Raw genomic sequence first — 26,463 nt, 5'->3', positions numbered from 1 at the left:
CCTCTGTGACAAGTGGACGGCCTGGCTGCGGAGTGACCATATCCAGAAAGTCCAAACAATTTAGAGAAGAAACTGCTGAGCGCCTTCAGTGGATTGTCTAGGCTGATAACGCAGCTGATCGCGCAATTGGCGAGGAGAAATGGCCGAAATAAAAGCCAGAAATTGTGGGAACAGTTGCGTTCACTGTTGTTTTCCGGGCCAGGAGGGAGGGATTTCCCCTCCTACTTTGTCCAATCGACGAGCACCCCTTCCAACCACGTGATGCTGCTCAGACAGTTCGGTGCGCTTTAGAAATCACAGTGTGAAAGCAAACCGAAACTAGTGCTAAGTGCAACAATGTTGCGACTTTCAGCTCCCCAATTGAACCGAGTCCACTTGGTCAGGTGTGAAAATGACCTAAGTAACGTTAGAATTTAATACTACATTGTGCAGTTTTTAGGCCGACAAACCTTTATTATTCTTATTGCACTACGTTCCGAACGTTTGGTAACTGTTCATGTTACACGTTACATTGAGTGAATTTTATTTATTAGCTGCATTGTTTTTGACAAACATGGTCACATATGTTATCATGTGTTATTGTTTTTTAGCAGTACTAATATTATATTAATACCTGTATATACAGCTGCTGGAAGCAAGAAGGAGCGTCCTAGCCACCCAGTAGGAAATTTATTTTTGGCAGGGGGTCACTGCTGACATGATGTCCGATGAGGAGGATGACACCGCAGAAGGGGAAGCTGGGTGGATCATAAAGCCTCCATCTTTCCGTAGTCAGAGGCTCTCCCAACTCTGCCAGACACTTCAAGGGCGGCTGGAGAGCGACCTAAAGTATGTGGCAACACACTGCAAGAGGCTTCGCATCGAGTCCCCATCAAAGTGACAGGCGCCAACTCAGTATGACCCGGAGGCAGAAAAGAAGCATTTCCAGAGGCCTTAGACTCTTTTTTTCACGCACCATGGACCAGCAGCATGGCCCAACCCAGAGACTCTTATCAGTGAACCCCTCTGCACATTTCCTTGCTTTTTTTTTTCCCAGTAGTCACTGATTTTATTTGGTTGATCCTTGTTGATGTGTGTTTGCCACGATTTCATTAAAGACTTTTTCAAAATGTTTCTGTTAACTGTGTTCTTTGTGTTCTACTGTGTGGTAGTGTAGTTTTCAGAAGGTGGATCGTCAAATAAATGAATCATTAAAAAAAATATTATATGTATATATATATATATATATATACTTCCCCGTAAACTGCACGTAAATTGCCGATAATCAACGAACTTTGCGGGGGTTTACTGGTCGTAAATGTGGTTTTTCATGCAGTGTTTGCTGTTGAGTGACAGGAAAGGAGGGAGAACCGAGCCAGGGCTTGTGTGGTGAGAACAAAACCTTAGTTCATGGGGCTCACGCTCAACCAGGTGAGCTACCAGGTGGGAGCACCCAAGAGTCATATTTTTCAATGGCCCCTCCATGTCCTCCCACCTCCGCATTTGAGCAATAAAATGACTTTATAAATCCATGATCCATGAAAGATTCATTGGTGTATCAGAAAGATCTGCAGTTACTCTGGTAAAGTTTGGTCTTCTAATTTAGGCTATGATGACTGAAGGTTGGTAAGTATGCTGATTAGCAAATTTATTCATCACTGATCATGATTATGGACTTGGGTTTTCTTCTATAAATGCTTTAAAATTTTTTGTGCTGAATGTTTTAAACTAAAATGTTTGGGGTTGAGGAATGATGACTCTGCCCCTGTGGTGGGTAAAGTCACAGAATTCCAACTCATTCAGTAATATGCACTGGCTTTGCTGATACCAAATCTCACTCCAAACTTAACAGAAAAGCTGGCAGGCCTGTGTTGTAATTCATTTTATTCTATGCAGCATTCAGCTCCTTTCTGCACAGGTGGTGATACATGTTGTGCTCCCTGTATGAATCCAAGCAGCATGCTACACATTCAGTAGTTTACACAATTATGTCCCTGTGGGTATAGACACAGTCACATCACTGGGGCATGGAATATATATATGACACGAACAGGAAAAGCTAGCGCAATTACAATGAATAATAAACTGAAGCAGAAGGAGGCAAGAGTGGGGGAGCATGGGTTGAGTGATGTTAACTTATTAATCAACAATATCTGACTCCCGTTGCTGATGTGTAAGGACACTGATGTGAGAAGCTTTTATTTTTTAACCAATTATGGAAAGGGGCTGCTCACAGGCCCCACCATCACAAAACCCTTATGGACTGTGTCACTGCACGGTAAAAACGCCAGTATAAACTGAATATAGATTATTAAATTCATCCACCTTCTGCAGATTGGTACATCTATGTGATACCAACAACTGTTTCATGTTGGTATCACATAGTTGCATGTGATACCAACATGAAACAGACTGATTCAGAGTTCAATAATCTGCCTTGGAGTGTTCCCTTCATATTTGTAGGTGAGTATGTGTGTCCATCAGACTGTGCTTCTCCATGGGTTTGATGCCATTTTACAGGGGTGTAGAACTACAGTGTGTGTGTGTGTGTGTGTGTGTGTGTGTGTGTGTGTGTGTGTGTGTGTGTGTGTGTGTGTGCGTGTGTGTGATACCAGGTATTTATCACGTTGTGGAGACAAAAATCTGTTTACACAGTCACATTGCACATTCCTCCCTTACGGGGACAAAATGCAGGTCCCCTTAATGTAAATCATTAAATTTTAGGGTGAAGACTGAGGATAGGGTTACGGGTTAGGTAAGGTTAGATTAGGTATAAGGTTAGGAAAATAGGCAAATAGTGGTTATGGTTTGGGTTTGTTAGCGTTAGCGTAAGGCTCCAGGAAATGAATGTAAGTCTATGTAATGTCCCCACAAGTGATAAAAAACACAGTGTGTGTGTGTGTGTGTGTGTGTGTGTGTGTGTGTGTGTGTGTGTGTGTGTGTGTGTGTGTGTGTGTGTGTGTGTGCGTGTTTGTGCAGTACTTACAGCTCTCCAGCTGCATGATACAGGTCTGAACATCCATCGGGAAGTTTTTTAGATCCATGGGACATGATAAAGTTAATGTTAGTCTGAAGGTGAAGAGACAGAACAAGTGAGGAGTGAGTCAATGACAGTGACATGGTTTCAAATAATTTATAACAGGGTCAAAATCCTTTTATCTGTTCTTATGTTAACGGACCCATATTATGCTCAGGTTCATATTCTTTTCAGATTAATATTTTTATTTACTGTCCATTGCTACAGTGCCTCTATTCAACCTCAGTCTGAAACACTCTATTTTAGTGCCTCTGTCTCTTTAAGCCCCCCTCCAAAAAGCCCAGTCTGCTGTGACAGGTCAACTCTCAAAGGCCTGACAAGGCACCGGCCACCATATTTCATTATGGGCTTGGTGTTTTTGTGAGGATCAGCCATGCTGAGGGTATGGATACAGTGACATCACAACCTTAGTCCTGATGGCTTGTTTGAAAGTACAGTTTCTGAATATGGGCTGTGTGAGCCTCTTCAACCACCCACCCACCCACACACACACACACACACACACACACACACACACACACACACACACACACACACACACACACACACACACACACAGAGAGTGAGAATCTATTTTCATTTTCAGTTCTTACTAAATTACAAATAAATCTTGTGTAAGATGGCTAGTTTTTTATTCTCTCCCTTTTTTGGCTTGTATTGTTCATTTTGCATTATATTTGGAGCATGTAAGCTGTTGATTCATGCACTGTAAACAGAAAGAAAAAATTATATCAGAAGATATTGAAAAATTTGTTAAGTACAAATGCATTCTTCAGTGAGGTCCACCATAAAAACACAAATTCTGAAGAAGCACCATCAGAGAGAACTATGGTACTTGGGATGGTAAGTGTCACGTGTCACATTATGCTCTGCTCCTTGAGTCATGAATACAGGGCCATAATGCTACTTGGCTTGGTCAAATTCAAGACCATAAATGTATGTTCAAAACATAACCTCTAACTTGCAAAGCGCTTGTCTTTTGCAGCTTGAACTATATTTACATGCACAATAACATTTTACTATTATTCAAAATACTAATAATTATAATAATAAGAATAATATGAATTCTTATTATTTTTATGAATATATATTTGTATAGCACTTTTCATACAAGAATTGCAGCTCAAAGTGCTTTGCAACAAAGAAATCATGTACAATAGATTATGAAAGACTTGGATATCAACAGGTTTTTGGATATGCGCAAATATTGAAATGAAGGACAATGGAAAATGCACAGCTGCATGTAGATGAGAATTAATGGATTATTAATTTTAATTTGATATGTAACCAGTTTAGTAGGAATATTGTCTTTTTTGGAATAAGGTTTACCAGAATATTTTGTGCATATAAACATAGTCAGTGTTTAACACCTTTCCCCACCCCCATATCCTTGTCTCCCACAAACAGGTCTCTTACCTTATGGAGTACAAAACATTGCCATTCTTAAATATCCTGAGCAGTTTGTTGTCTGTAGTGACTTCATGAAAGTGGGCCCCCTTCTCATTCGCAAAAAACAGATCTGGTTTCCATATAGAGTCTAACATAGAGGGGTCCAAGTCCAGAGAGTCATCTGGGTATTCAGCATAGGCAAGCCTGGGGTCATTCCACTGCTGACGGAGGAAGATATTCACACGGTAGTCCTACAGACACAGAGAATAACATGGATACATCACACACAGAGAAATTTCTAACACCACTTTTTAAGTAACTGGTTGATTACGAAACCAATTTTGGCTCAGTACAAGCATCACATTTTTTTTTTTTTTTTTAGATCTGGATGACAGCTATCTGCAACTAAAAATAATCACATGATGTTAAAGGAAATATCCCCACTTGTTGACTTAATGATGTACACACAGCAAAAACAAGCATGGCTAAAAGAGAAAGTGACATTGCTACTGGCTCCACAGTGGAGTTATTACCGAAAACGTTCTAGCAAGGAGTCCTTAGGAGCTTAGGAGTCATTTTTGAAAAGTCTCAGAGTCACTCTGAACAAGGAAGGGCCTGAAACCTTTACCTTAGTGAATATGCGTGGTTGACCCCTTTGCTTGGTATGACACATACTTTTAAAAGGTGTGACTGGTTGATAAAAGGACATAGCAACACCTCTGTTGAATAAATTGTAAGCCATACTTTAAATATAGCCTACAAAAAACGCAGGCTTACTTGCGCTGAAACCTCTTCACATGCTAATAGTTGTTACTCAACCATGGGCAAACCCTGATATTTACAGGAAAGATGCAGAAAAGGTCATATTTTGGGACTTTTTATATTTCCTTAACCACTTCTGGCCAAAACTATTAAAACCATTAGATAATTTCCCCACAGCGACTCACAGCAACTCTTCCATCTGACTTAATTGCTATTTTACAAACCATCTGGGATCATATTTGATCACAGTACCATATTTAACAGCAGTTCAAACAACAGAAGTACATTGGAAATCTGGGAAATGTCTGTCCTGGCTGCTTTAACCTGGTAAATGAGGGCTATCTATGTGACAATAAAAAAACAATAAGAGGAGACAAATGTGGCTTAGGTGGGGGAGGGGGGTGGCGATGAATAACTCAGGAATGTTACCACACGTTTCTTTATGTGGAGCAGAAAAAGCTTAGGGGAAAATGTGGGTCATCTGTTTATTTATTTTTTTTTATTTAAGTGGTTCATGGTAATTAAAGCAGCATAAATATCTGGGGAGAACGCAGGTTGTCTTAAACTGGTCTATATAGTGAACTGAGTGTCCTGATGCCAGCGTCACTCCACTGCACTGCAAGTTCTGCTCCTTTGGAAATTCCCAGAATGCACTGTAAAGGGCAGTGCTTGTGACATCATTACTCTTCCTCTTCTCTGCGCTTCCACAACAGGACCAGAGTCGAAGCACAGTGAACACAGATGCAGCAAATAAAATGAATCAAGGGTAAGTCTGACAATAAGTAATAATAATAATAATGATTAGTAATACTAAGAGTTGCTGATGCTTATCATATAATACTGAGGGCTCTATTTTCGACTCTGCCGCTGGCGTGGCGCAGGCTACGCACCCCGCGCACCCCGCGCAGTTATATTTTCGTGCAGCGCAGGCAGGCGCACGGTGCACTTGGTATTTTGGTAAACCGAGGCATACAGAGGTGCGCCAGGATGGGCGTTGCGGCGCAGTAGGGGGAGGTGTTGGCATAATCATACAGCACATTTGGATTTTCGTCCCATTTCAGTCTGTGCTGAAAGCTCGCCACCCCAGACCTGGTCAACCCTGTGCGCCAGCGGTGCACCGCCGGGCAAGTGGATTTTCGTAAACCGCCGGAATCGTGCACTCACATCACCTACACCTCACAGGCAGGTTTCCATAGTGTCTGACATTTCACTGCGATCAAAAATTAGCAACAGCCACGATTCAATGCAAGTATCTGAATCAGCACATACAGTCAGACCTAAATTTATATATTTTGATCAGTATCTCATCTGACCACATCACAAGCGCGTTCAGCACGCGTTCACTCACCCTGACCGAATGTACACAGGTGAAACAGGGGCTCTTCTTTTTTTACACCATAGGTTGCCCAGCTCTTTAGAGAACAAGCATGTAATTATCATTGCTGCTGAAGAATCTTGAAGCAGATTCATTGGTGTGTCAGCGTTCACTGATGCACAAACCTTATCAGAACTGGAAATACAGTTCACAGTACAGCCAGAAGTACCATGACCTGGATGAATGACAGTCTTCAGAGAAGTTCACAGTACAGTGATTCACGGTCTGCCTGGGGTTATCCTGAACATCCATACCTACAGATATGATTCATGTTGGTTGGTTGAGAGGCCTATATTTCAGCTATTCAGTTATTAGTTATTTGTGGTGTTGTCTCGATTATCACAGTGTCTGGGCACCAATAATTCAATACAGAATCCCTTCTCTTACTGGCAACTGTTCTGCCAGCGGAAGACAATTCTAAAGCCCCAACAGCATATAATGTACTAATTTTCATCTGTGTTTTCAAATCGGCAAAAACACCCAAAACAAACAAGTGTAATTAGAGGTGGTAAAAAAAGTCAAAAAGACTTATAGCTTGGTTTTGAAGACATTAAGTCAAAGAAAAGTGAATAATGCATGAATAGTATGTACAAACCAAAACAACAAAAATAATAATGTACTAGTAATTTCACTCATTAACAGTAACATATTCAAATAAATTTTCCATCTTGAAACTGAGCCTTGAATGTGTCTTTGTCCATATTCATTATGAAACAGCATTAATCAATATATTTATGTTAACTATGGACCAAATGTGTTGTGGCCGTGGTTAGCGATCTGCTCTGATTTGTTCTGTGTATTCTTTCAGGGCTGGAGCGAGGCAGGGGCGGGGCTGATCGTTGCCGGGGTTTGAGCTTCTACCTGACACACCTGTCACTAATTGCCGCTAATCAGGACTCCCCTTCTTAAGCAGGCTTCTCCCACACTCTGGTGCCAGATGATACCTGTGCTTACGCTCGTGTCCACATCTCAGTGCCGATTGCCTGACCCCTGCCTCGTGTTCTCCAGCTGCTTGCCTTTGTGCACGCTGAGTGACTTTTGTGAGTTTTTGTTCCTGCCTGAGTGCTATCCCCTTGTGGAGTTTTCTGTTTAAGTGTCTGTCGAGTTGTTCTCCAGCGCTTGTTGTTTCTTTTGTATACTGTGTGCTCTTTTTCCCAGCGGAGTTTTTTCCCGTCCTCCCTGAGTTCTTACCTGAGGCTGTCGAGTTTCTCCAGCACCTGAGTTTCTTCTTACCAGTGAGTTTTTTCCCCGAGTGGTGATTTGGAGTTTTTTGTAGTGGCTGTTGAGTTTTCCCTCCAGCGTTTTGTTTTTGGACCTTTTGCCCGTGTGCATTTCTTTAACGGAGTTTTGTGTTTTTTCATTAGAAACTGTCAAGTGTCCTCCAGCAGAGACTGTCATCTCCGTTCCCGTTTATCGACGCCCTCAGTTGTTTCCTTCTTTTGTTGTTACTTTGAAATAAACTGTGATTTCTGCCGCTCTGCATCTGAGTCCTGTTTCAGAGTCTGTCAAAAAATTACTGTGTCACTGTATGTGTAATGTGAGGGATATTGCTTAGAGTGAAGAGCCCACAGAGTCTGAGTTTTACTTAGATCTAGAGATCTTCCTTGCCTCTTGTAGCTCTTTTGTCTGTCTCTCACTCTTTCTCTCTCACCCAACCCACTGCCGCCCACCCATGGTTCTGCCTGAGGTTTCTGTCTGTTAAAAGGAAGTTTTTCCTCACCACTGTTTCCAAGTGCTTGCTCATGAGGGAACTGTAGATAAAAGAGTTTGATCTGTACTAGCTCCATTTGGAAAGTGTCCTGAGACAACTTCTGCTGTGATTTGGTGCTATATAAATAAAATTTAATTGAACTTACTTTGGTTTTATAACCCACAAACTCCAGTCTCAGTGATTTTAATTTCTGTTGTTGCAGACAGCTATGCTACCTGTCCAGCACCAAACAGCACAAAGAAACAGTTATTGATTAGCTGGTGAACATAGCAGATCATCACAGAGCTAAAGAAACATTTCTAAATGAGCTGGAAGACAATGAATTCCTCTTGGTGGCTAAAAACGTGACTCTATAATGAAGAGCTTTTAACTTGTGTTGTTTGTCAGGTCAAACCTGTGGCATTATTATGTCTCCATGTGTAGTCAGAAAAACAAAACACTGCTCGCACACAGATAGAAAAAGGATTAAGAGGGATCTAGAGATTGAGTGAACAAATGAAAAAAAAAAAACCAACAGTAATCTAACAGCCTAACAGCAGTAAATCTGTTTAACATAGATAGCCTGAACATACCAGAGTGAACCAACCTGGCCCTAAGCCCTGTGTGTGTGTGTGTGTGTGTGTGTGTGTGTGTGTGTGTGTGTATATATATATACTGTATCTGTGACACTGGACATTCAAAAATGAATTCTGAATCTCTTGTCCTTTCTGTTGTTCTCCTCTTTTTCAATGATGGCAAAACAAAGAAGGGAAAATCATGTCATAAAACAATCAGCATAATAAATGGTTATATAATCTTTAAAATGGTCTTTGAAAAAAATCTACTTTTATTTGAGGCACCTGTGTTTCACACCACTACAATGCATGCTCTATAGATGTACCTTCTCATTAATTAGCAAATTGGGTTGGAGTGAATTTGAAACATTAAACTTTGTGTCACATCATATAATATAATTTTTTCTAAATAAAACTTGAGGCCTTCAAAAATCTACCTTCATCTGTCTCATTAGCACTGTTTCATCACATTTTCAGGAGGAACACTTTAGTGAAAATTGGGCTGTTTGTGTTAAGCAGATGCTGGTTTTGGCAACATGCAGTCCTTATAGACTTCACGCTTTTTATTGTTTAAACAGGTAAGACTGTGCATTATAAAAACACAGCATGCAGTTATACTAAGTGCCAGGCAGTCGGGTGGAAATCATGTAGTCATGTGGGCATTACATCCACATCCTAGAATGACCTCAATAGTTTTCTGAAACAGTTAAGTCAACAAACAAACAAAAGAAAATCAGTTTATCCTCCAGATTGCAGCAGATAATTCACTGCAGCCATAGATTTATCATAGAAACCAATAATACTATTACCACTATTATTATTATTATTATTATTATTATAGTATCCATTCTGACAGGAGCATTTCAGACAGTCTGCAACATAGCAGTCAATTTTTGACCCTGTTTACCAGTCTATCTATCCATCCCTTGATCCATTATCTACACCATGGCTGTTCATCTTGTGTCAGCTGAAATTATATCCAGTTACAGTTATACTTTCTGTCAGGTCAGTAAAACCTATTTCAAATGTGGTGTTGATGTGTTGAGGTTATGTCACTGTGCTCTCTTGTTTGTTAGAGGGAAAGAGGAGTCAGTAGATGAAAAGACAGATGGTGAGAAGAGAGAAAGGTCTTAATCCTAATGTGACATATGGCCCCTGTATATACGTATCTCCCAGTGCTCCCCTCTCTCTCTACAGCTCTCAGTACATATCACGAGCTCTGCCTTTGTGTTGACTCCTCACGATGCACAGCCCTCATACTGACTATTTTTGCCCTTTTAAAAAGTCCCTTCATTGGCATAAAAGCCAAAATAAGCTTTTTTTGACATATAGGCTTGCTTAGGGTACCACTACTAATAAAAAAATGCTTATACCTACAGACATCCTCAAAATAAAAAATAAATCAAAAAAATGAAAAAGCATCTTGAAAACTGACTTAATAAATATGTTAATAACTTCCCTGTGGTTATGTACCATAGACAGAGTCAAAAAAGAAATCAGAGACAGAGGCCCAGAATGACACATTCACAAAGCTGGTTCAGTGTTGTGCAAACACACACACACACACACACACACACACACACACACACACACACACACACACACACACACACACACACACACACACACACACACAGTGTCATTAAAAATGAATTTGCGTCAGATAAATAATAAAAGACAAATGAAAGAAATATTGTACAGTCTGAAATTTCTCATGGCAGCTCTTGCTTGGCAGGCAAAAACACCAACATGCAGACACACACACACACACACACACACATATATATATATATATACAAATGGCGTATCTGTCCAAACAAATCCCAGTGGTGCACAGAGCACTTAGACCTTGTTGCTTCAGTCATCCATCCACTGGTTCTTGCATCCATCTTTAGAGAGGGCTTGACTGATCTCAACCTGTTCTGCTCTGCTAATTACACAAGAGACAGAATGTGACAGAAAGTGAAGTGGTGTTGGTGTGTAGTGAAGCATCACAAATGTGTACAATCATTACTGACTTGCACACACACAGAAATACATAGTTCTATCTAACTATCATCAGTTTTGGTTCATGATGGTTAACTCTCATATTTTTGGAAACTGCCAATAGCAACTATTTCTTATGCTTTCAGTCATACATATAGCAAGAGTTAAATAACAACAAGAACCACTTGTATGTTAAGACCAGCTAGTGACCCATAAAAGTCACATTCTTCATTTGACCTCATGAGTAACTGATAAATTGTAAATACTATATCTGCTTATTCTGAATTTGATAACAGCAGCACTTTTCAAACAAGTTGGGACAGGGGTAACAAAAGACTGAAAGCTGTTCGTGAACAACAAATGGTGTAACCCTGGTCACATAACAGTGAAATATAAGATCTGCTGTTGAGAAGTGGAGCTCGTTGTAGTCAGCTTAAGACCTGACTATGTCCCAAGAGAGTTGTCCCACATCATCGCTGTTATTGTTTACATTTAACCTCGAGCAGACCCGGTAGTCGCGTGTGACGCCACCCAGGAAACTGTCGTGAGATTACAGGCTGCACACCCTGATGCACTTATCGTCATAACAGGGGACTTCAATCACGTGGACATTAGCCCTCATTTAGGAGGATTTACAAAGTATGTCAACTGCCCCACAAGGTACATCATCACTTTAGACTTGTGTTCTGGCAATGTCAAAGACGCTTACAATGTTGTGGCCATGCCACCACTTGGTAGATCGGACCACACATTGATTTATCTCAGGTCCTTTTATAAACCCTGTGTGAAGAGGCTGCCACCAACCAGTTGATCATTCAGAAGGTGGACTCTAGAGGCCAGTGAAGCTCTGAGGGACTGTTTTCAGTTTACTGACTGGAATATACTTCTGGACACGCCTGGGTCTGACTCTGACATCGATGGGGTAGTTGACCAAGTCACTGACTATATCAGCTTCTGCACAGATGCAGTGGTGCCTTTTAGAACAGTGCGCTGCTTTCCAAATAATAAACCATGGATCACGAGTAACATTAAAAACCTCTTGAATATGAAGGAAGCTTTTAAGACTGGAGATCGGGACAGGGACAGTGCAACATTACCTGAAAAAGAGCTTGAAACAGGCAAGAAGAGAGTACGAGAGGAAGTTGGAGAGGAAACTACAGCACAACAGTATCAAAGAAGTGTGGAAGGGCATGAAGGCCATTACTGGCTACAAAGATAAAAGAAGTGAGACATATGGTGATACTGACATGGCTGATGAGTTTAACTGCTTCTATAGCAGGTTTGAGTCAGCCTCTGCCTCCTCCTCCTCCTCCTCCTCCTCCCCCTCCTTGTCACATCCGCCCAGCGGCATCTCCACCTCTGCTGCTGTGCCCTACTGCTCTGCTCCACTCAGCGGCTCCCCCACCTCTGCTGCTGGGACCTGATGCTTTGCTCCACCTTGCGGATCCTCCACCTCTGCTGCTGGGACCTGATGCTTTGCTCCACCTTGCGGATCCTCCACCTCTGCTGCTGTGACCTCCTGCTCTGCTCCCCATAGCAGCTCCTCCACCTCAGCTACTGTGACCCCCTGCTCTTCTCCACTCAGTCGCTCCTCCACCTCTGCTGCTGGGACCTCCTGCTCTGCTGAGCTGGGGAGGCTGCGTCCTGCTAAGTCAGCGGGTCCTGATTTCACCTAGGCTTCTCAAAGAGTGTGCATCTGAGTTGGCTGTACCTCTGCATAACATTTTTAACTGGAGTCTTCAAACTGGGCAAGTTCCTGTCAGGTGGAAAACATCTTGCCTTGTGCCAGTTCCTAAATTAGGGAGGCCAGCAGGGGTTAAGGACTACAGACCAATGGCCCTACATTTCCCTCCAGTACAGCTAGTTGCACTATGTTGAACATTAGCTGTAACATCTGTTGATGAGGAGGCATTCAATCAAATGGTACCAGCCAATAAAATAAGAACAAGAAGGATGAGCATGAGAGGGATGGAGTAGGTGCCAACAAGGCTAAAGGTTTGTGCAAGTACAGTATCTCACCAAATGGAAGCAGGCTTACCTGTACTTAATAAAGATCAACATTGGTCCAGGTCATGTTTTTGTAAAATATGCCACACAGATTTTTCTACCAACTGTCTCACATTGTCTGAGGTTAGGGTGCTGGAAAATTTCCCTTATTTTCAAATCCCAATGATGACAGGTATGTTGTGGAGTCAATGCCCCACACATAGATAGTAGAGTGCTTGGCACTATGAAAGGCTAACAGAGCAGTAATAACTTTCATCAAGAACTCAATGCATCTGTGAAAAACAACACTGGAAGCCAACTCCAAGACAGTCACCATCAAGTGCAGCATATACCAAGTTGCTGATCTGTCCCTGCTGCTGTTCCGCATTGGCCTGAACTCCCTGCATGCATGGAGGGTTCCACCTAAAGTGGAGCACCCTGACACTCACAACAAAAATAGGGTGGGTGGGGATTAGTGACTGTCAGAGCTACAGTGTCACAGCATGAAACAAGAAACATCAATGAATACATCAGGAAGATGACTGGCCAGAATGAACTGTAACAGCCCAGTCTGCCTCAGGCAGCAGAAGACAGAGGGTGATGAGGTGGAAAAGAAAATATCATGGAAGACCAAGCCCCTCCATGGGATGTATAATCAGCAGATAGAGGAAGCAGATCAGATCAAGAAATCCTACCAGTGGCTAGAAAAGGCTGGCTTGATGGACAGCACAGAGGTAGAGAGGTCAGAGGTCATGGCAGCACATGAAGAGGCCATAAGCACCAGATCCATAGAGGCAGAGGTCTACCACAGCAGACAGGACACAAGGTACAGGCTGTGCAAAGATGTGCCTGAGACAATTCAGCACATAGCAGCAGGGTGTAAGATGCAAACTGGGACAGCATACACTGACACGCATAACAAGGTGGCTGGGATAGTGTACAGGAACATCTGTAGAACAGAGCTAAGATCCTGTGGGACTACAAGTTCCAGACTGACAAGAAGCTGTTGGTTAGCCATCCAGCCATTGAAGTGGTTGGCGAAGAGTAGCAGAGGGCAGATAAATTTGGCAATCCCACCTGAGTAACATCAGAAAGAAGTAGCATGAGAAGACTGGGGGAAGAAAGGGAATTGTTATATATATGTACTGTACATCTTTCTGTCCTTGCTGCTGATTAAGCATAAATTGTAGTGTATTTGGGTGACATCTCACAAAGAATCTCTCCACCAGTATCTTCAAAGTTCATTCCATATTTCCGCAAATACTGAAATTTCTACTGTTGTTTGTCCCATGGTTTGACTCCCAGTTGGAGGACTGCTAGGCTGAGACAATCTACAACTCTCCTAAATCCTAGAAGAGATTTAGTGACTTTCTCAGATTAAGAAAGTTCTTAAAATGCTCTTAGTCCTGTGCAGGATGGTCAGATCAAATGTACATGACCACATTTTTTGGTTCTTTTTTACTAATCTAATGGCAACATACCATGAAGCCCATAAAAATTCCTGATACTGTTAGGTGTGTGTGACATATGACATAATATCAACAAAAGCAGTCTGTGTGCAGCCTGGAATGACTTCATGTCACTTAAAAGTATCTGCTGTCAGAGTCACTACATGTCTTCACTGCACATCTGCTATTCCTGTCTGTTTGTCTGTCTCTTGTAATTTCTATCTCTGTCTGCCTTACTCCGTCATTATTATACTTGTCAGGGTCTGTGTATCCACAGTTTGTCTTTATACCTCTTGCACATTATTTTCCCTTCTGGTAGGTGCAAATATCTACAACTTCTGCTTAAACTAATTTCAGTTACAAAGAATAATGTCAGTGACATTACCAGTAAATTACACCACCTGTTTATTTTAAAAGATACCTATGGATTTGATTCTTTGTTGACTACCAGTCAATGTACTCTGGGAAAATGCTCTTGTCATTTGGTGGACATTTTACTATTTTAAATTGAAATTTCTGGGTTAAACTGTTTCACATTTGAACCCACAAACCCATTTTTAAAAGCTCTGAAGATCTTGAGGCTTGATAATGATTGATAGAGTACTACTCCTAATACTTTTACTTTTATCTGCACATAACCATCAAGTTCAAAGGTTTTAAAATTCAACCTTTTTTGTATACAAAAAATATGTTTTCTAGTAACTTTTTTTTGTTGTTGCAGTAAATTACATTAGAAAAGACATTTTCTGCTGTACTGCTCATAATCCCACTGGTCCAAAGTATATACTGCAATCTACATTTGCAATCTACAACCCAATGCACCAATCAAAGACGCATTGATCAAAGCCTTAAATTCTCAATGCTGCCCTAAAGGTCCAGATTCTGGTTTAATGATGTCTGACCTAAGTGAAGCATCACAGCATCATGTCTGTGCACTGAGCACAACCCAGATGATTCAGCTATCTACACTAAACTCTCATCACTAAATTACAGTACACTAGACATGTTTATTTAATTGACAGTATTTAGCATCCTGTCAAAGACAGATGTATCTACTTCCAAAAAAAGGTTTATCTGACACAAGCTGCAATGTGCAGAAAGCCTTTTGAAGCTCACAAATAGTATGAGTAACACTATTTACTTTTTACCCCCATTGCACATAGCATTGCCATGTTTATGTCTCACCAGTCACAAATTCATTTGGGTTTACGTGGATTGCGTTACGATGCTGCAGTAACTCCAGACAGAAAATAAAAGCATTGTAATTATGCTATTTTTACCTTTATGCTAATTTACTGTACTTTAATGCAGTGTCTCTGTTACTTACCATGGTGGTTTCAGCAATGGAGCCAAAGCTGTTGATGAAAATGTTACAGGAAACATTGACTGGAGGACCTGCAGTGAGATAGAGATAGAATGATTACAATAGATAGATAAAATATAAATTACATATTTTTAAAAGGTAAACAAGTTGCTTGAGTATATCAATACCACTTTCTTTGAAGCTGTTTTGGAGTGTAGTTTCTGCTCTCTAGCAATGTCTTCAATGCAGACTTAGAGGATATACTGCATATTTACGTACACATGTATCATCCTATGTGGATACCTTCAAACATAAACTTGTGTGACCAGTAGGCCATACTGCACAGATTAGTGACAGGAGAAATTAAGGTGTCCTGAAGATGTCATCTTAGAAGGCATAGTTAATGGTGTTAGTGTACTGGATAGCATTATACTGAAGAGTGAATAGTCCACCACCACTTAAATATATTTTGAGGAGAAAATGCAAGAAACATCTTTCAGTATAATATGAGAAGAAACTGCTTCTTTTAAGTGGAATGAGAGGAGGTCATGTGATTGGTCATTATTGGTCTCTACCCCAGTACTAAAATGAGCTTGTGCCCAAAGCCTTATAGATAAACATATGCAGCCTTTAGTAATTTAGAGCTTTGAATTCACTGAACCTGCATATGTTTGGACTTTGTAAGGAACCTGTGGGATTAAGAGGAAAACCACGTAAACATTTTTATGCTGTCAATGATTTTAAGAATCAAGAAGTGGCTCTTTGGGTTTTGACATGTGAAATGACAGAGATAGGATTAATTGATAGGATATTTCAGAAAGATAGTAACAGCATGCCTAATAAAGAACATAATAAAATTCTGAATTATTTGATTATCTACAAATAAATAAAAGTTCTTCTTTTATTTCCTCTGCGCCATTCTGCAGTGCTACGTAGTACAGTTTTCAGTAGAATGAAAGTAGGGATAGAACTTGAATGTTTGAGATAACTGGCAAGACAGTTTGACAAGTGACTTGGTTTGAATCTGAATAAAAACTGAACAGAAAAACCTTTACCATGAATCTCTCAAAAAATTGATATGCTTGTTTTACATATGTTTAATTTCTGAGCCATCTGGTGGGTTAATAATGCAACTATCCAGATAGAGTTCCTCCTCCTTCACACTTTACGTGTCTCAGCAGAGGAAAATACTTCCATCCTGGAGTTGGACGCATGGGTAAGCAATGTCACAATCAATATTTCTGTGTTTAATGCTTTAAATGTTTTATGTTTTTGAAACCATCAGTAACATACATTTTAACTGTAAGCACAACTAGCATGTAATCTGAAAGATACAGATACGTTTGTGCAGAAATAGCAACAGTAACATGAGTACCATGTTTGGCTGCATGTTCTGATAGTTAGTTAGCCATGCACTATGGCGTTCTTGTGGTCATTATTGTAATTTTCAAGTAATTTTCTTAAGATTTGCAAGTAACAGGACTAAGAATAAAACTAAATACAAAATATGCCATGCCATATAAAGTTTAAATCAAGTAAGGTACTAAAATTGAAAGCTGAATTTTACTATTATATGTAAAATGCCCCCAAAAATTTATGTCTGAGGTGGGGAAACAGCAACATGTGGCAAAGAGCTGAAGTCACAGCTGCAGATATTTGATAATCAGTAATCATAACTGTTTATCTCTCCTTCTATTGCACCTGCTGGCTGTGCATGCTGACAGCTTCTTTTGACTGGAGTGGCCAGGCCTTTAGTTTTGTGGAATGGAGTTGTGTGCATGATTATTATCTTGAGTAAAACCATCAGTGTGCTCCATTGCATGGCCGGGCTGAGAGCTTCATCTGGGACAACACAATTTGCTGGTTTGATTTGTGTTTTGCAAATGTTTCTCACTGTCAGTATCAAATTTAACACAAAACCCATAAGAACTTATACATATACGGTAAATATGGTACACATGGCGAGAGCCATAACAGCTTGATGGTGATGATTTGGCACATTATGTTTGGCATATTATATTTTTGGTATCTGAGTTTAGAATTATAGGCAGGGGTGCAAATAACTGGTGCGTAGGTGTGCATGAGCAACAAAAACATAACTTAAACTTCCTGAAACGTGAACCCCTCTTCCTGTTTGGGGGTGGCAGTGACTTGGGAGTTTAAGTCAGTGGTGAGAGAGGCCCAACAGTCTCAACCTGATCTTGGTAATGGCCCTGCTAACTGTCGCTTTGTGCTTGACTGTTTATTCACATGCTCGCAATGGTGTCACGCTTTCCACTCCTAACTGAAATCAACTTCTCCTGAGTCTGCTCAAGAGACATCCGTGACTATGTCTATGCTTGCTTCATCTGCACCCGGGAAAAGGCCTCACATTATATTCCAGCTGGTCTGCTGCATCCATTGCCCATCCACAGTTGTCGTTGGTCTCATATTGCACTTGACTCAGTCACAGGCCTACCTTCTTCACAAGGGAACACAGTTATCCTCACCCTAGAACACGGTTTGTCCAAGGTGGTTCGCGTCCCAAGCTTTCCTCAGCCAGAGACTGCTGACCTCCTAATAACAGGAGTTGAGACTCAATGGTATTCCCTCAGATGTCTCAGATCTCAGGCTAGAGGTTCAGAATTTATTTCCCCAGCGTGGAAAGAGTTTTGTTGAGCTCTGGGGTCTACTGTCACTGGGTTGTCTGGTTTCCATTCTCAGATAGGTGGCCAGGCAGAAAGAGCCAAACAGGTCTCAGGAACAGCTTTATGGTATGTCACAGCCAGAAATTCCCCCTCCTGGACTTTCCATTTGGTCTGGATGTCTGCCACTGCTGCAAACTCAAGAGGGAGACTCAAGCTGCTCTACTATGAACTGCTGATGCTAAGAAAAGCTGAGCTGACCACCACCAGACCCCAGCACTCACAGTTTGGTTATCCTCCAAGAATATTCCTGTTAAGAGTGACTCTAAGACACGCTCACCCTGCTTTATTGGTTAAGATGAATTTGCATGATACTATGAGGATTCATCCTGTACTCCATGTGTCTCAGCTTAAATCAGCTTCTTCTAGTCTATTCCCTCCTTCTGAGGGAAAAGAGGACTGCTCCTCCTCGCAGCTTATTGAAGACATGTTGCATTCACAGTCAGACAGCTTCTGGACATATGCTGATGGGGTAGAGGACTGCAGTACCTGGTCAACTGGGAAGGATATGACCCAGTTGATTGATCATGGCTTCCCCGGTGTCTCATCCTGGATGCTCAGGTGGTCAGGGATTTCCATTGTGCCTATCCTGAGAAACCTGGTGGGTCGCCTCAAGGATCCTACTAGAGCATGGATTTGTCCCCTGTTTGTCTCTGTTTTTCTGTGTGTGTCTATTTCAATCAGGGTGTGGCGACCTACTTCTACTACTTCTCCCGCCGACTCATCTGCAGACCTGCTGCCAAAATTACGTTTATTGTGTGATTACCACACACCATTTTCTGGTAGTTACCGGATACCTGACGCAAAAAGTTAAAGTGCATCCCTGTATTTGTAGGAACAATCTATTAACTCAGGAGGAAGAGAAACACACTTGCCCTTATTCAGTTGTATGATATGACTGCAGATATTTTATTGCTCAGTATTCAGTTTTTATGCCTAGTGCCTTTGAAATTCGACATTTGTATGTTGCGCTGTTTTACATACAGTGGGGCAAAAAAGTATTTAGTCAGCCACCAATTGTGCAAGTTCTCCCACTTAAAAAGATGAGAGAGGCCTGTAATTTTCCATCATAGGTACACTTCAACTATGAGAGACAGAATGGGGGGAAAGAATCCAGGAAATCACATTGTAGGATTTTTAATGAATTAATTGGTAAATTCCTTGGTAAAATAAGTATTTGGTCACCTACAAACAAGCAAGATTTCTGGCTCTCACAGACCTGTAACTTCTTCTTTAAGAGGCTCCTCTGTCCTCCACTCGTTACCTGTATTAATGGCACCTGTTTGAACTCGTTATCAGTATAAAAGACACCTGTCCACAACCTCAAACAGTCACACTCCAAACTCCACTAAGACCAAAGAGTTGTCAAAGGAGACCAGAAACAAAATTGTAGACCTGCACCAGGCTGGGAAGACTGAATCTGCAATAGGCAAGCAGCTTGGTGTGAAGAAATCAACTGTGGGAGCAATTATTAGAAAATGGAAGACATACAAGACCACTGATAATCTCCCTCGATCTGGGGCTCCACGCAAGATCTCACCCCGTGGGGTCAAAATGATCACAAGAACGATGAGCAAAAATCCCACAACCACACGGGGGGACCTGGTGAATGACCTGCAGAGAGCTGGGACCAAAGTAACAAAGGCTACGCCACCCGGGACTCAAATCCTGCAGTGCCAGACGTGTCCCCCTGCTTAAGCCAGTACATGTCCAGGCCTGTCTGAAGTTTGCTAGAGAGCATTTGGATGAACCAGAAGAGGATTGGGAGAATGTCATATGGTCAGATGAAAGCAAAATAGAACTTTTTGGTAAAAACTCAACTTGTCGTGTTTGGAGGAGAAAGAATGCTGTTGCATCCAAAGAACACCATATCTACTGTGAAGCATGGGGGTGGAAACATCATGCTTTGGGGCTGTTTTTCTGCAAAGGGACCAGGACGACTGATCCGTGTAAAGGAAAGAATGAATGGGGTCATGTATCGTGAGATTTTGAGTGAAAATCTCCTTTCATCAGCAAGGGCATTGAAGATAAAACATGGCTGGGTCTTTCAGCATGAGAATGATCCCAAACACACCGCCCGGGCAATGAAGGAGTGGCTTCGTAAGAAGCATTTCAAGGTCCTGGAGTGGCCTAGCCAGTCTCCAGATCTCAACCCCATAGAAAATCTTTGGAGGGAGTTGAAAGTCCGTGTTGCCCAGTGACAGCCCCAAAACATCACTACTCTAGGGGAGATCTGCATGGAGGAATGGGCCAAAATACCAGCAACAGTGTGTGAAAACATTTGACCTCTGTCATTGCCAACAAAGGGTATATAACAAAGTATTGAGATGAACTTTTGTTATTGACCAAATACTTATTTTCCACCATAATTTGCAAATAAATTCTTTAAAAATCAGACAATGTGATTTTCTGGATTTTTTTTTTCTCATTTTGTCTCTCATAGTTGAGGTATACCTACTGTATGATGAAAATTACAGGCCTGTCATCTTTTTAAGTGGGAGAACTTGCACAATTGGTGGCTGACTAAATACTTTTTTGCCCCACTGTATTGTGTCCCCAAATTAACGTACTATCCAACAACATCTTCAAATGTTTCTGGTTTCAATGATAAAATTGATTTGGTGGATGTTCTTGTCACTAAATTGGTTTCAAAGTAAAGGTTTTTTAGCCACCTCAGAAATATTGACAATACTAGGAGGGATTGTTAGCAAGCTAATTATAAAATCTTAGATTATGATTAATACGAGAACAATGAAAGAGGAGATCTTAATAAGAACAGTTGTATTTCAGGAACTGAGATGGAGCAACACACAAATGAATTAGTGAAGCAGCCTTTTACTGTGTGGGCAATCATGATATTTCCAGTTTGTAAGGTATCATTCCGTCAGTCATTTGGTGAGGAACAATGCCTGAGAAATTCAACATGTGGCCATGTCTGTATTCAGGTTGGGCTATGGTATGAGATTGAGGTCAAGTTCAAGTAAAGTTTTTCTCAAGGATTTCTGAGATCACAAAATGACATGAGATCACACGAGCCAAGAATCCATCCAGGCTTTAAGTTAGACGTTTGTGGTCAAACCACAGTGGTTCGGACTGATCAGCATCCTATGAAAAAATTTGAAATCTACTGGTGTGGTTTAGGTGTGTTGCTCGAACACTGAAATAGTGGCTGCTATTGAAGTTAGCATAGACCAAGGGTGGGGAATAATGAATTGAATTCCTATCTAGAGCCATTTAAGTTATTATAACATCCTTCGTGGGCCATACTTAGTGGTGACCCCAGACTTTTTTCATAGGGATGGCACATACGTGGGGTCACAGGTGATTGAGCAGCACCTGAGAGGTGTGTTATGCAAAGTCTTATCAAGAGTCAGGTTTGAAAAGAAGAGCTGGTAGTAGTAGATCGTGACTTTTCAGCTAAATGATTTCATGTTGTAGGTTGAGCATCAGCTGGTTCCACATTAAATAGTGTAACAAACATTTTCAGTTCCTTTTGCTTAATTTTCATGTCCGCAAACATTTCACCAAGCGACTGAAGAAGTTTTATATAATGTCCACCATATCCAGATGTCATAGCAAGCTTTTGTTCTTGCAGAAGGGGAAAATGCAGTGTTACCCCTTTTAGTTCAAATGATTTCACATTTCAAAGCAGAGAGCTGAGAAGCTGGCTGAAGCTTGAGGTTCAGGTACTTGGTAATGTCCACATGTCCAGACCAAAATCATACAGAAACTTGCTGTCACTGAGTTCCATGACCAGTTTTCCCCTCATTTCTTTGAATTACAATGTTTGCAGCTGTAGTGACTCTTGAGATTAGCATTTTTCATTAATGTGAGCACATTCCCAAAAACTGACAACTCACAATGGCTTGTTCTGTTACATCAACAAAAATACAAACCAAAAATGTTTGCCTGTTTCTCTTTGGAAGCATAGCACACCACATATATTTGTGTTTTGTTGACAGGTGCCACGATGCATTAACATGACATCACTTGCGATGTATGTGTAGCCTTCAGGAACCACTAATAAGAACATATTAGTCTACTATTTTGTTATTTTCTTTATCGCTGTATTTATGAATTGCCTCACTGGCTGGATCAAATGGGTATGATCCTGGCTGTATATGGCCCAGAGGTTCCCCACTCCTAGCACAGATATTGCTGTTGCATCATGAAGAAAGAGTGTTTCTTCATTGAAAGAACAACTGATCCAATCACTGCAAAGTATTTTTTGAAGGGCCTGCTCTCTTCAAAACAGTGTCAAAGGACGACTTCTTAAATGGTTCTTTTTAACAAACCATCTGGTGTGTCAGGTTAACCAGTGGCTGCCTCTGAAATATTGCAGAAGGAAATGGAATTTAAAAAAAAGTCATTATTTTGCTTGTACACACTTTATCCATGTAATTGTTGACAGGACCTCAGAACGAAAGTCCACTTTAAAGACAGACACACAGATAGCTTGACAGGTACCTTTAAAGTTCGGTCTTATCCTGGCATCATATCCGGATGTCCTCCCCATCAGTTTATCCAGAAAATCAGAGGGAGACATTGGAACCTGCCGTGTCCTCACAGCATTGTCCACTTCCTTACACCGACCCACACTGTCATAGAAACAAAACACAGATAACACAAGTAATCGTATGAGACATCTTGACAGCAGGATGTGTATTTTGCTACTGTCCTTGTGAACTGTTGTAAAGCAACATAGCAAGTCAACGTGTTGACTGTTTACGACAACTTTCATCTTTACTATTCAAAACACCGTGGACCAGATTCATAAACACCATGAGGATAAAACCTGCAAATTACAACTTTTGAATGTAAAATTTCCAATCAACTTTTTGATTTTGACACACAAAATTGCAATAGTAAACTGTTTTCACAGTACTAACCTTTGAGGGAATGAGGAAAATCATAGAGGCCCAATTAGAGTAAGCTGTCAGCTGTGGAGCAACACCGAATTTTATGTAACCCTCTTCTGCCATAGTATTATAAACTGCGTCATAAAATGTTTTCTGTTAGTTGTGACACAGGAAGATGTGGTGCTTGAATTTAAATTGTGTAAAGTAGAACACTGGATGGCAATTCATGAAAGGGGATAGTTTTGTCTTTTGTTTTCGATCCCCCATCATATCAAGTCATGCTGGTAACCATGGCAGGGGAAACATGGCCTAGGACGTATTACTCAATTTTATTCAAGGTCAGAGGTCCAGAATGATTGGCAATGAGAAAATATAATTTACTTAATTCATTAGGGTTGCATCTCTTGTGCTCAATCCATATTTATTTCTGATTGACATACTCCTACAACTACATTTAATTTAGTTGTAGAAATTGTGTACGACAGAAAACAAGACATAGTATGTAACTGCGATGTAGGAGCTCATAGCAAACAGTAACGTTAATGTGTGAACTTGGCAGCAACAACACACAACACTCTCTCCAGCAGTTAATGTCTGCATAACGATGTCAATGAAAGGGAAATAAGCCATATTAAAAGCACATTCTTTTGGGGACAGGATTGCTGTGAATTATGGTCAGCTACAGAGTATATTCAACGTAATTAATCATTTATTGATCAATAGAAAATTAAAATACAAAATGTTACCCTTCATAACAAACTCTTGTCATAAGATGAGATATGGCAGGGCTCTTCCACTACATTTATCCAAGGGCCAGAATTTTTTTAAGCAGACACTGTGGAGGCTGGACTTTCAAAAAAAAAGAAAGAAAAATCTTTAGGCCTAATTATATCAGTGTGAGTAGACATCTAGTAGGTGATAAGTAGATACTTAACTCGAAAAGGTTCTTAGACATCAACCAAAGAAGCAGTAAGTGCTCAATCCACAGTTCAGCTCCTAATGAATGAATCCTTATCCCAACAAAAAACTCTTTGGAATCCTTGGAAGCAAAAGAAAAATGCTCAGTCTGACACTCAATACATTAGTTGGCCAAAAAAAAAACAAAAAAACAAAGTAACAGAGTTACCTTCTGTACGGCCAGTGCACTGCTATCAACCCCCCCACCCGCCAATGTGTGCTACCAAATAATTTTCAGTAGCCCCACCTACTCGCATAAATACTCAGTGTGGTCACTCCAGCACTGCCACAGCTGTGGTGTCTGTCACTTCATTAGCAAGCTGTTTGAAGTGAGCTGCAGCGTGTTTATTTGTCTCTGTATGTATGTGTGCATGTGTGTATTAGGCCCTTGGTAATGGAATCATTATGTTTGTTATTTCCATCATCATCGTCATTGCCATTAGAGTTACCCTGTCATTTTGTACTGGCATGACACATGGTGCCACAAGTGGAAGAGGGGTAAGCGAGGAGGTATCCAGGCTTGGCTACCAGCTAGTCCAAATGGGCCAGCTATTCCAACCATTCTCCTTGAAAATGTATGCTTCCTGGACAATAAAATGGACCACAAACATCTTCTGAGGTCTGCCTAGCATGTCATGAATGCTGTGTTTTTGTATTTCCTGAAACATGGCTTAATGACAACGTCCCGGACTCTAGTTAAGGGAGGAAAAACTTGCAGTGGTGGAATCTGTGTTTAAATAAGTGATGTTTGGTGTCATGATGCTGTGGTGGTCTGCAAACACTGTTCACCGCTTGTGGCTGACCACTTGTGATCCGCCACAAGAAAACCAGCAACAAGTCGGCCCGGCGCATGTTGTGTAAACAAAGAAAAATGGATTTAAAAAAAAAAAAAAATTAGTGATTTTTGCAGAATATATAAATTGAAATCATGAAGAAGCCACTCCAGGTTTTGAATAACAGTATTGGGGGCCTTAAAACCATAAACTTTGTATTTGAATTTGGGTTTTTTTAGAGGAAATTCTCAGTCCTGGTTGGGGGTGTGGCCATTCAACAGTAAATTAGCATACAGGCTTTCTTTGGCTATTCATGTGCTTCTGTTCTTTTTTCGGCCAATCAGCTGCACGTTAAAAGGGAACCACATGGCTACTTATGCAGCTTCTGGTTAATTCTGTGTTCGAGAGATTTTATGTTTTTTTCGCGCTTGTTTGTCTCAGTGCACACATACAGCCATGGGACTCTTTTTGACATCTGCAACACAGCAATCTGCAAATTAAACCCGGCACACGCTAAGCAGTTCCTCGACCTTGGCCTACTCCGGCGGCCCGTTTCGATACAGACCCCCACTACTGCAGCGCACCCGCAGAGGAAGCGCCGCAGGCGGTGCGAGAGGAGGCAGAAGCAGGGAAAGTGCAGGGGTATCCAGGCTAGGCTAGCGGCGAATCCACACAAGCCAGCTATGCCATCTATCGTACTCACCAATGTACCTGGTTTGACCTGGTTTATACAATCCACAAAGAAGCTTACAAGGCTTTACATCTCTGCTGCCTCAGCCTCTCTGACCACATCACTTACATGCTAAAGCCGGCATACAGAACACTCATTTAAGTAACCAAACCTGTTCAGAAAGAGGTATGTTTGTGGCCAGAGGGTGCCACTTCTGTACTACAGAACTACTTAGACACCAAAGACTGAGACATGTTTAAGCCGGCAGCCACTTACAACAAGCACCCTATCACTGCCTACATCACCAAACTGCACTGATGATGTGACTCACACAAAAACCATCCAGGGCTAACCTGTCCAGTGTTAGGAAAACCGAAAATCAGTACACAAAAAAGATACCCTGCCATTTCAGAGACAGCAAAGACACATGGAGTTTTAAGGTATTCAGACCATCATTGCACTGAACTCCACCATCATGAAGTGCTTTGAAAGGAAAGTCATGCAGCAAATAAGATCCATCCTCCCTGGACCCATTTCAGTTTGGATATGAAGCCAATCAATTCACCAATGATGCGCCCTCTGCTCTCCACTCAGCACTCACACACCTTGACACAAGATAAGAGATAAGATTTTTACTTTTATTGATCACTGCACACATGTTACAGGAGGAGGAAACTGCACACACGCCATGCATTTGTGAAATTATTTTTTCCGCTTTTGATCCATCCTGGTCCGTCGTTCCTCCGCTCCACCACCAGGAGTGGTGGGCTGCCAGCCACCAGCCAACGCCAGTGCCCGCGCCCGGGGACCCATCTTCTTTCATCACCGTTGGTCAGGCGGTGATCTTTTGCATGTTTTTAGTGGGGGTTATTTAAGGAAGGAAATAAGGAAACCCCAGGTAAACACGGGGAGAACAAACTCCACACAGCAGACACCGAAGACATGGTGTCTGGAGGACACGCCACCAGCGCCCACAGCAGGATTCGAACC

The 26,463-nt window shown here is 41.3% G+C and overlaps 1 protein-coding gene across 2 annotated transcripts in view; it reads right to left on the bottom strand.

The window, feature by feature from the left end:
• glra3 (glycine receptor, alpha 3) overlaps positions 1 to 26,463 on the bottom strand; it is a 116,160-nt gene that overhangs the window by 30,792 nt on the left and 58,905 nt on the right. For both annotated transcript variants that reach the window (XM_070979224.1, XM_070979216.1), the window contains exons 2-5: positions 22,682 to 22,812; positions 15,555 to 15,622; positions 4,433 to 4,656; positions 2,966 to 3,048 (exon numbers count right to left, since the gene is read on the bottom strand). In XM_070979224.1, the coding sequence (XP_070835325.1) occupies positions 2,966 to 3,048; positions 4,433 to 4,656; positions 15,555 to 15,622; positions 22,682 to 22,812 (506 nt within the window). The remainder of the gene's footprint in view (positions 1 to 2,965; positions 3,049 to 4,432; positions 4,657 to 15,554; positions 15,623 to 22,681; positions 22,813 to 26,463) is intronic.

The sequence above is a fragment of the Chaetodon trifascialis genome, chromosome 2, assembly GCF_039877785.1.
Source record: "Chaetodon trifascialis isolate fChaTrf1 chromosome 2, fChaTrf1.hap1, whole genome shotgun sequence".
Classification (NCBI taxonomy): domain Eukaryota; kingdom Metazoa; phylum Chordata; class Actinopteri; order Chaetodontiformes; family Chaetodontidae; genus Chaetodon; species Chaetodon trifascialis.
This window is presented reverse-complemented; position numbering and strand designations above follow the sequence as displayed.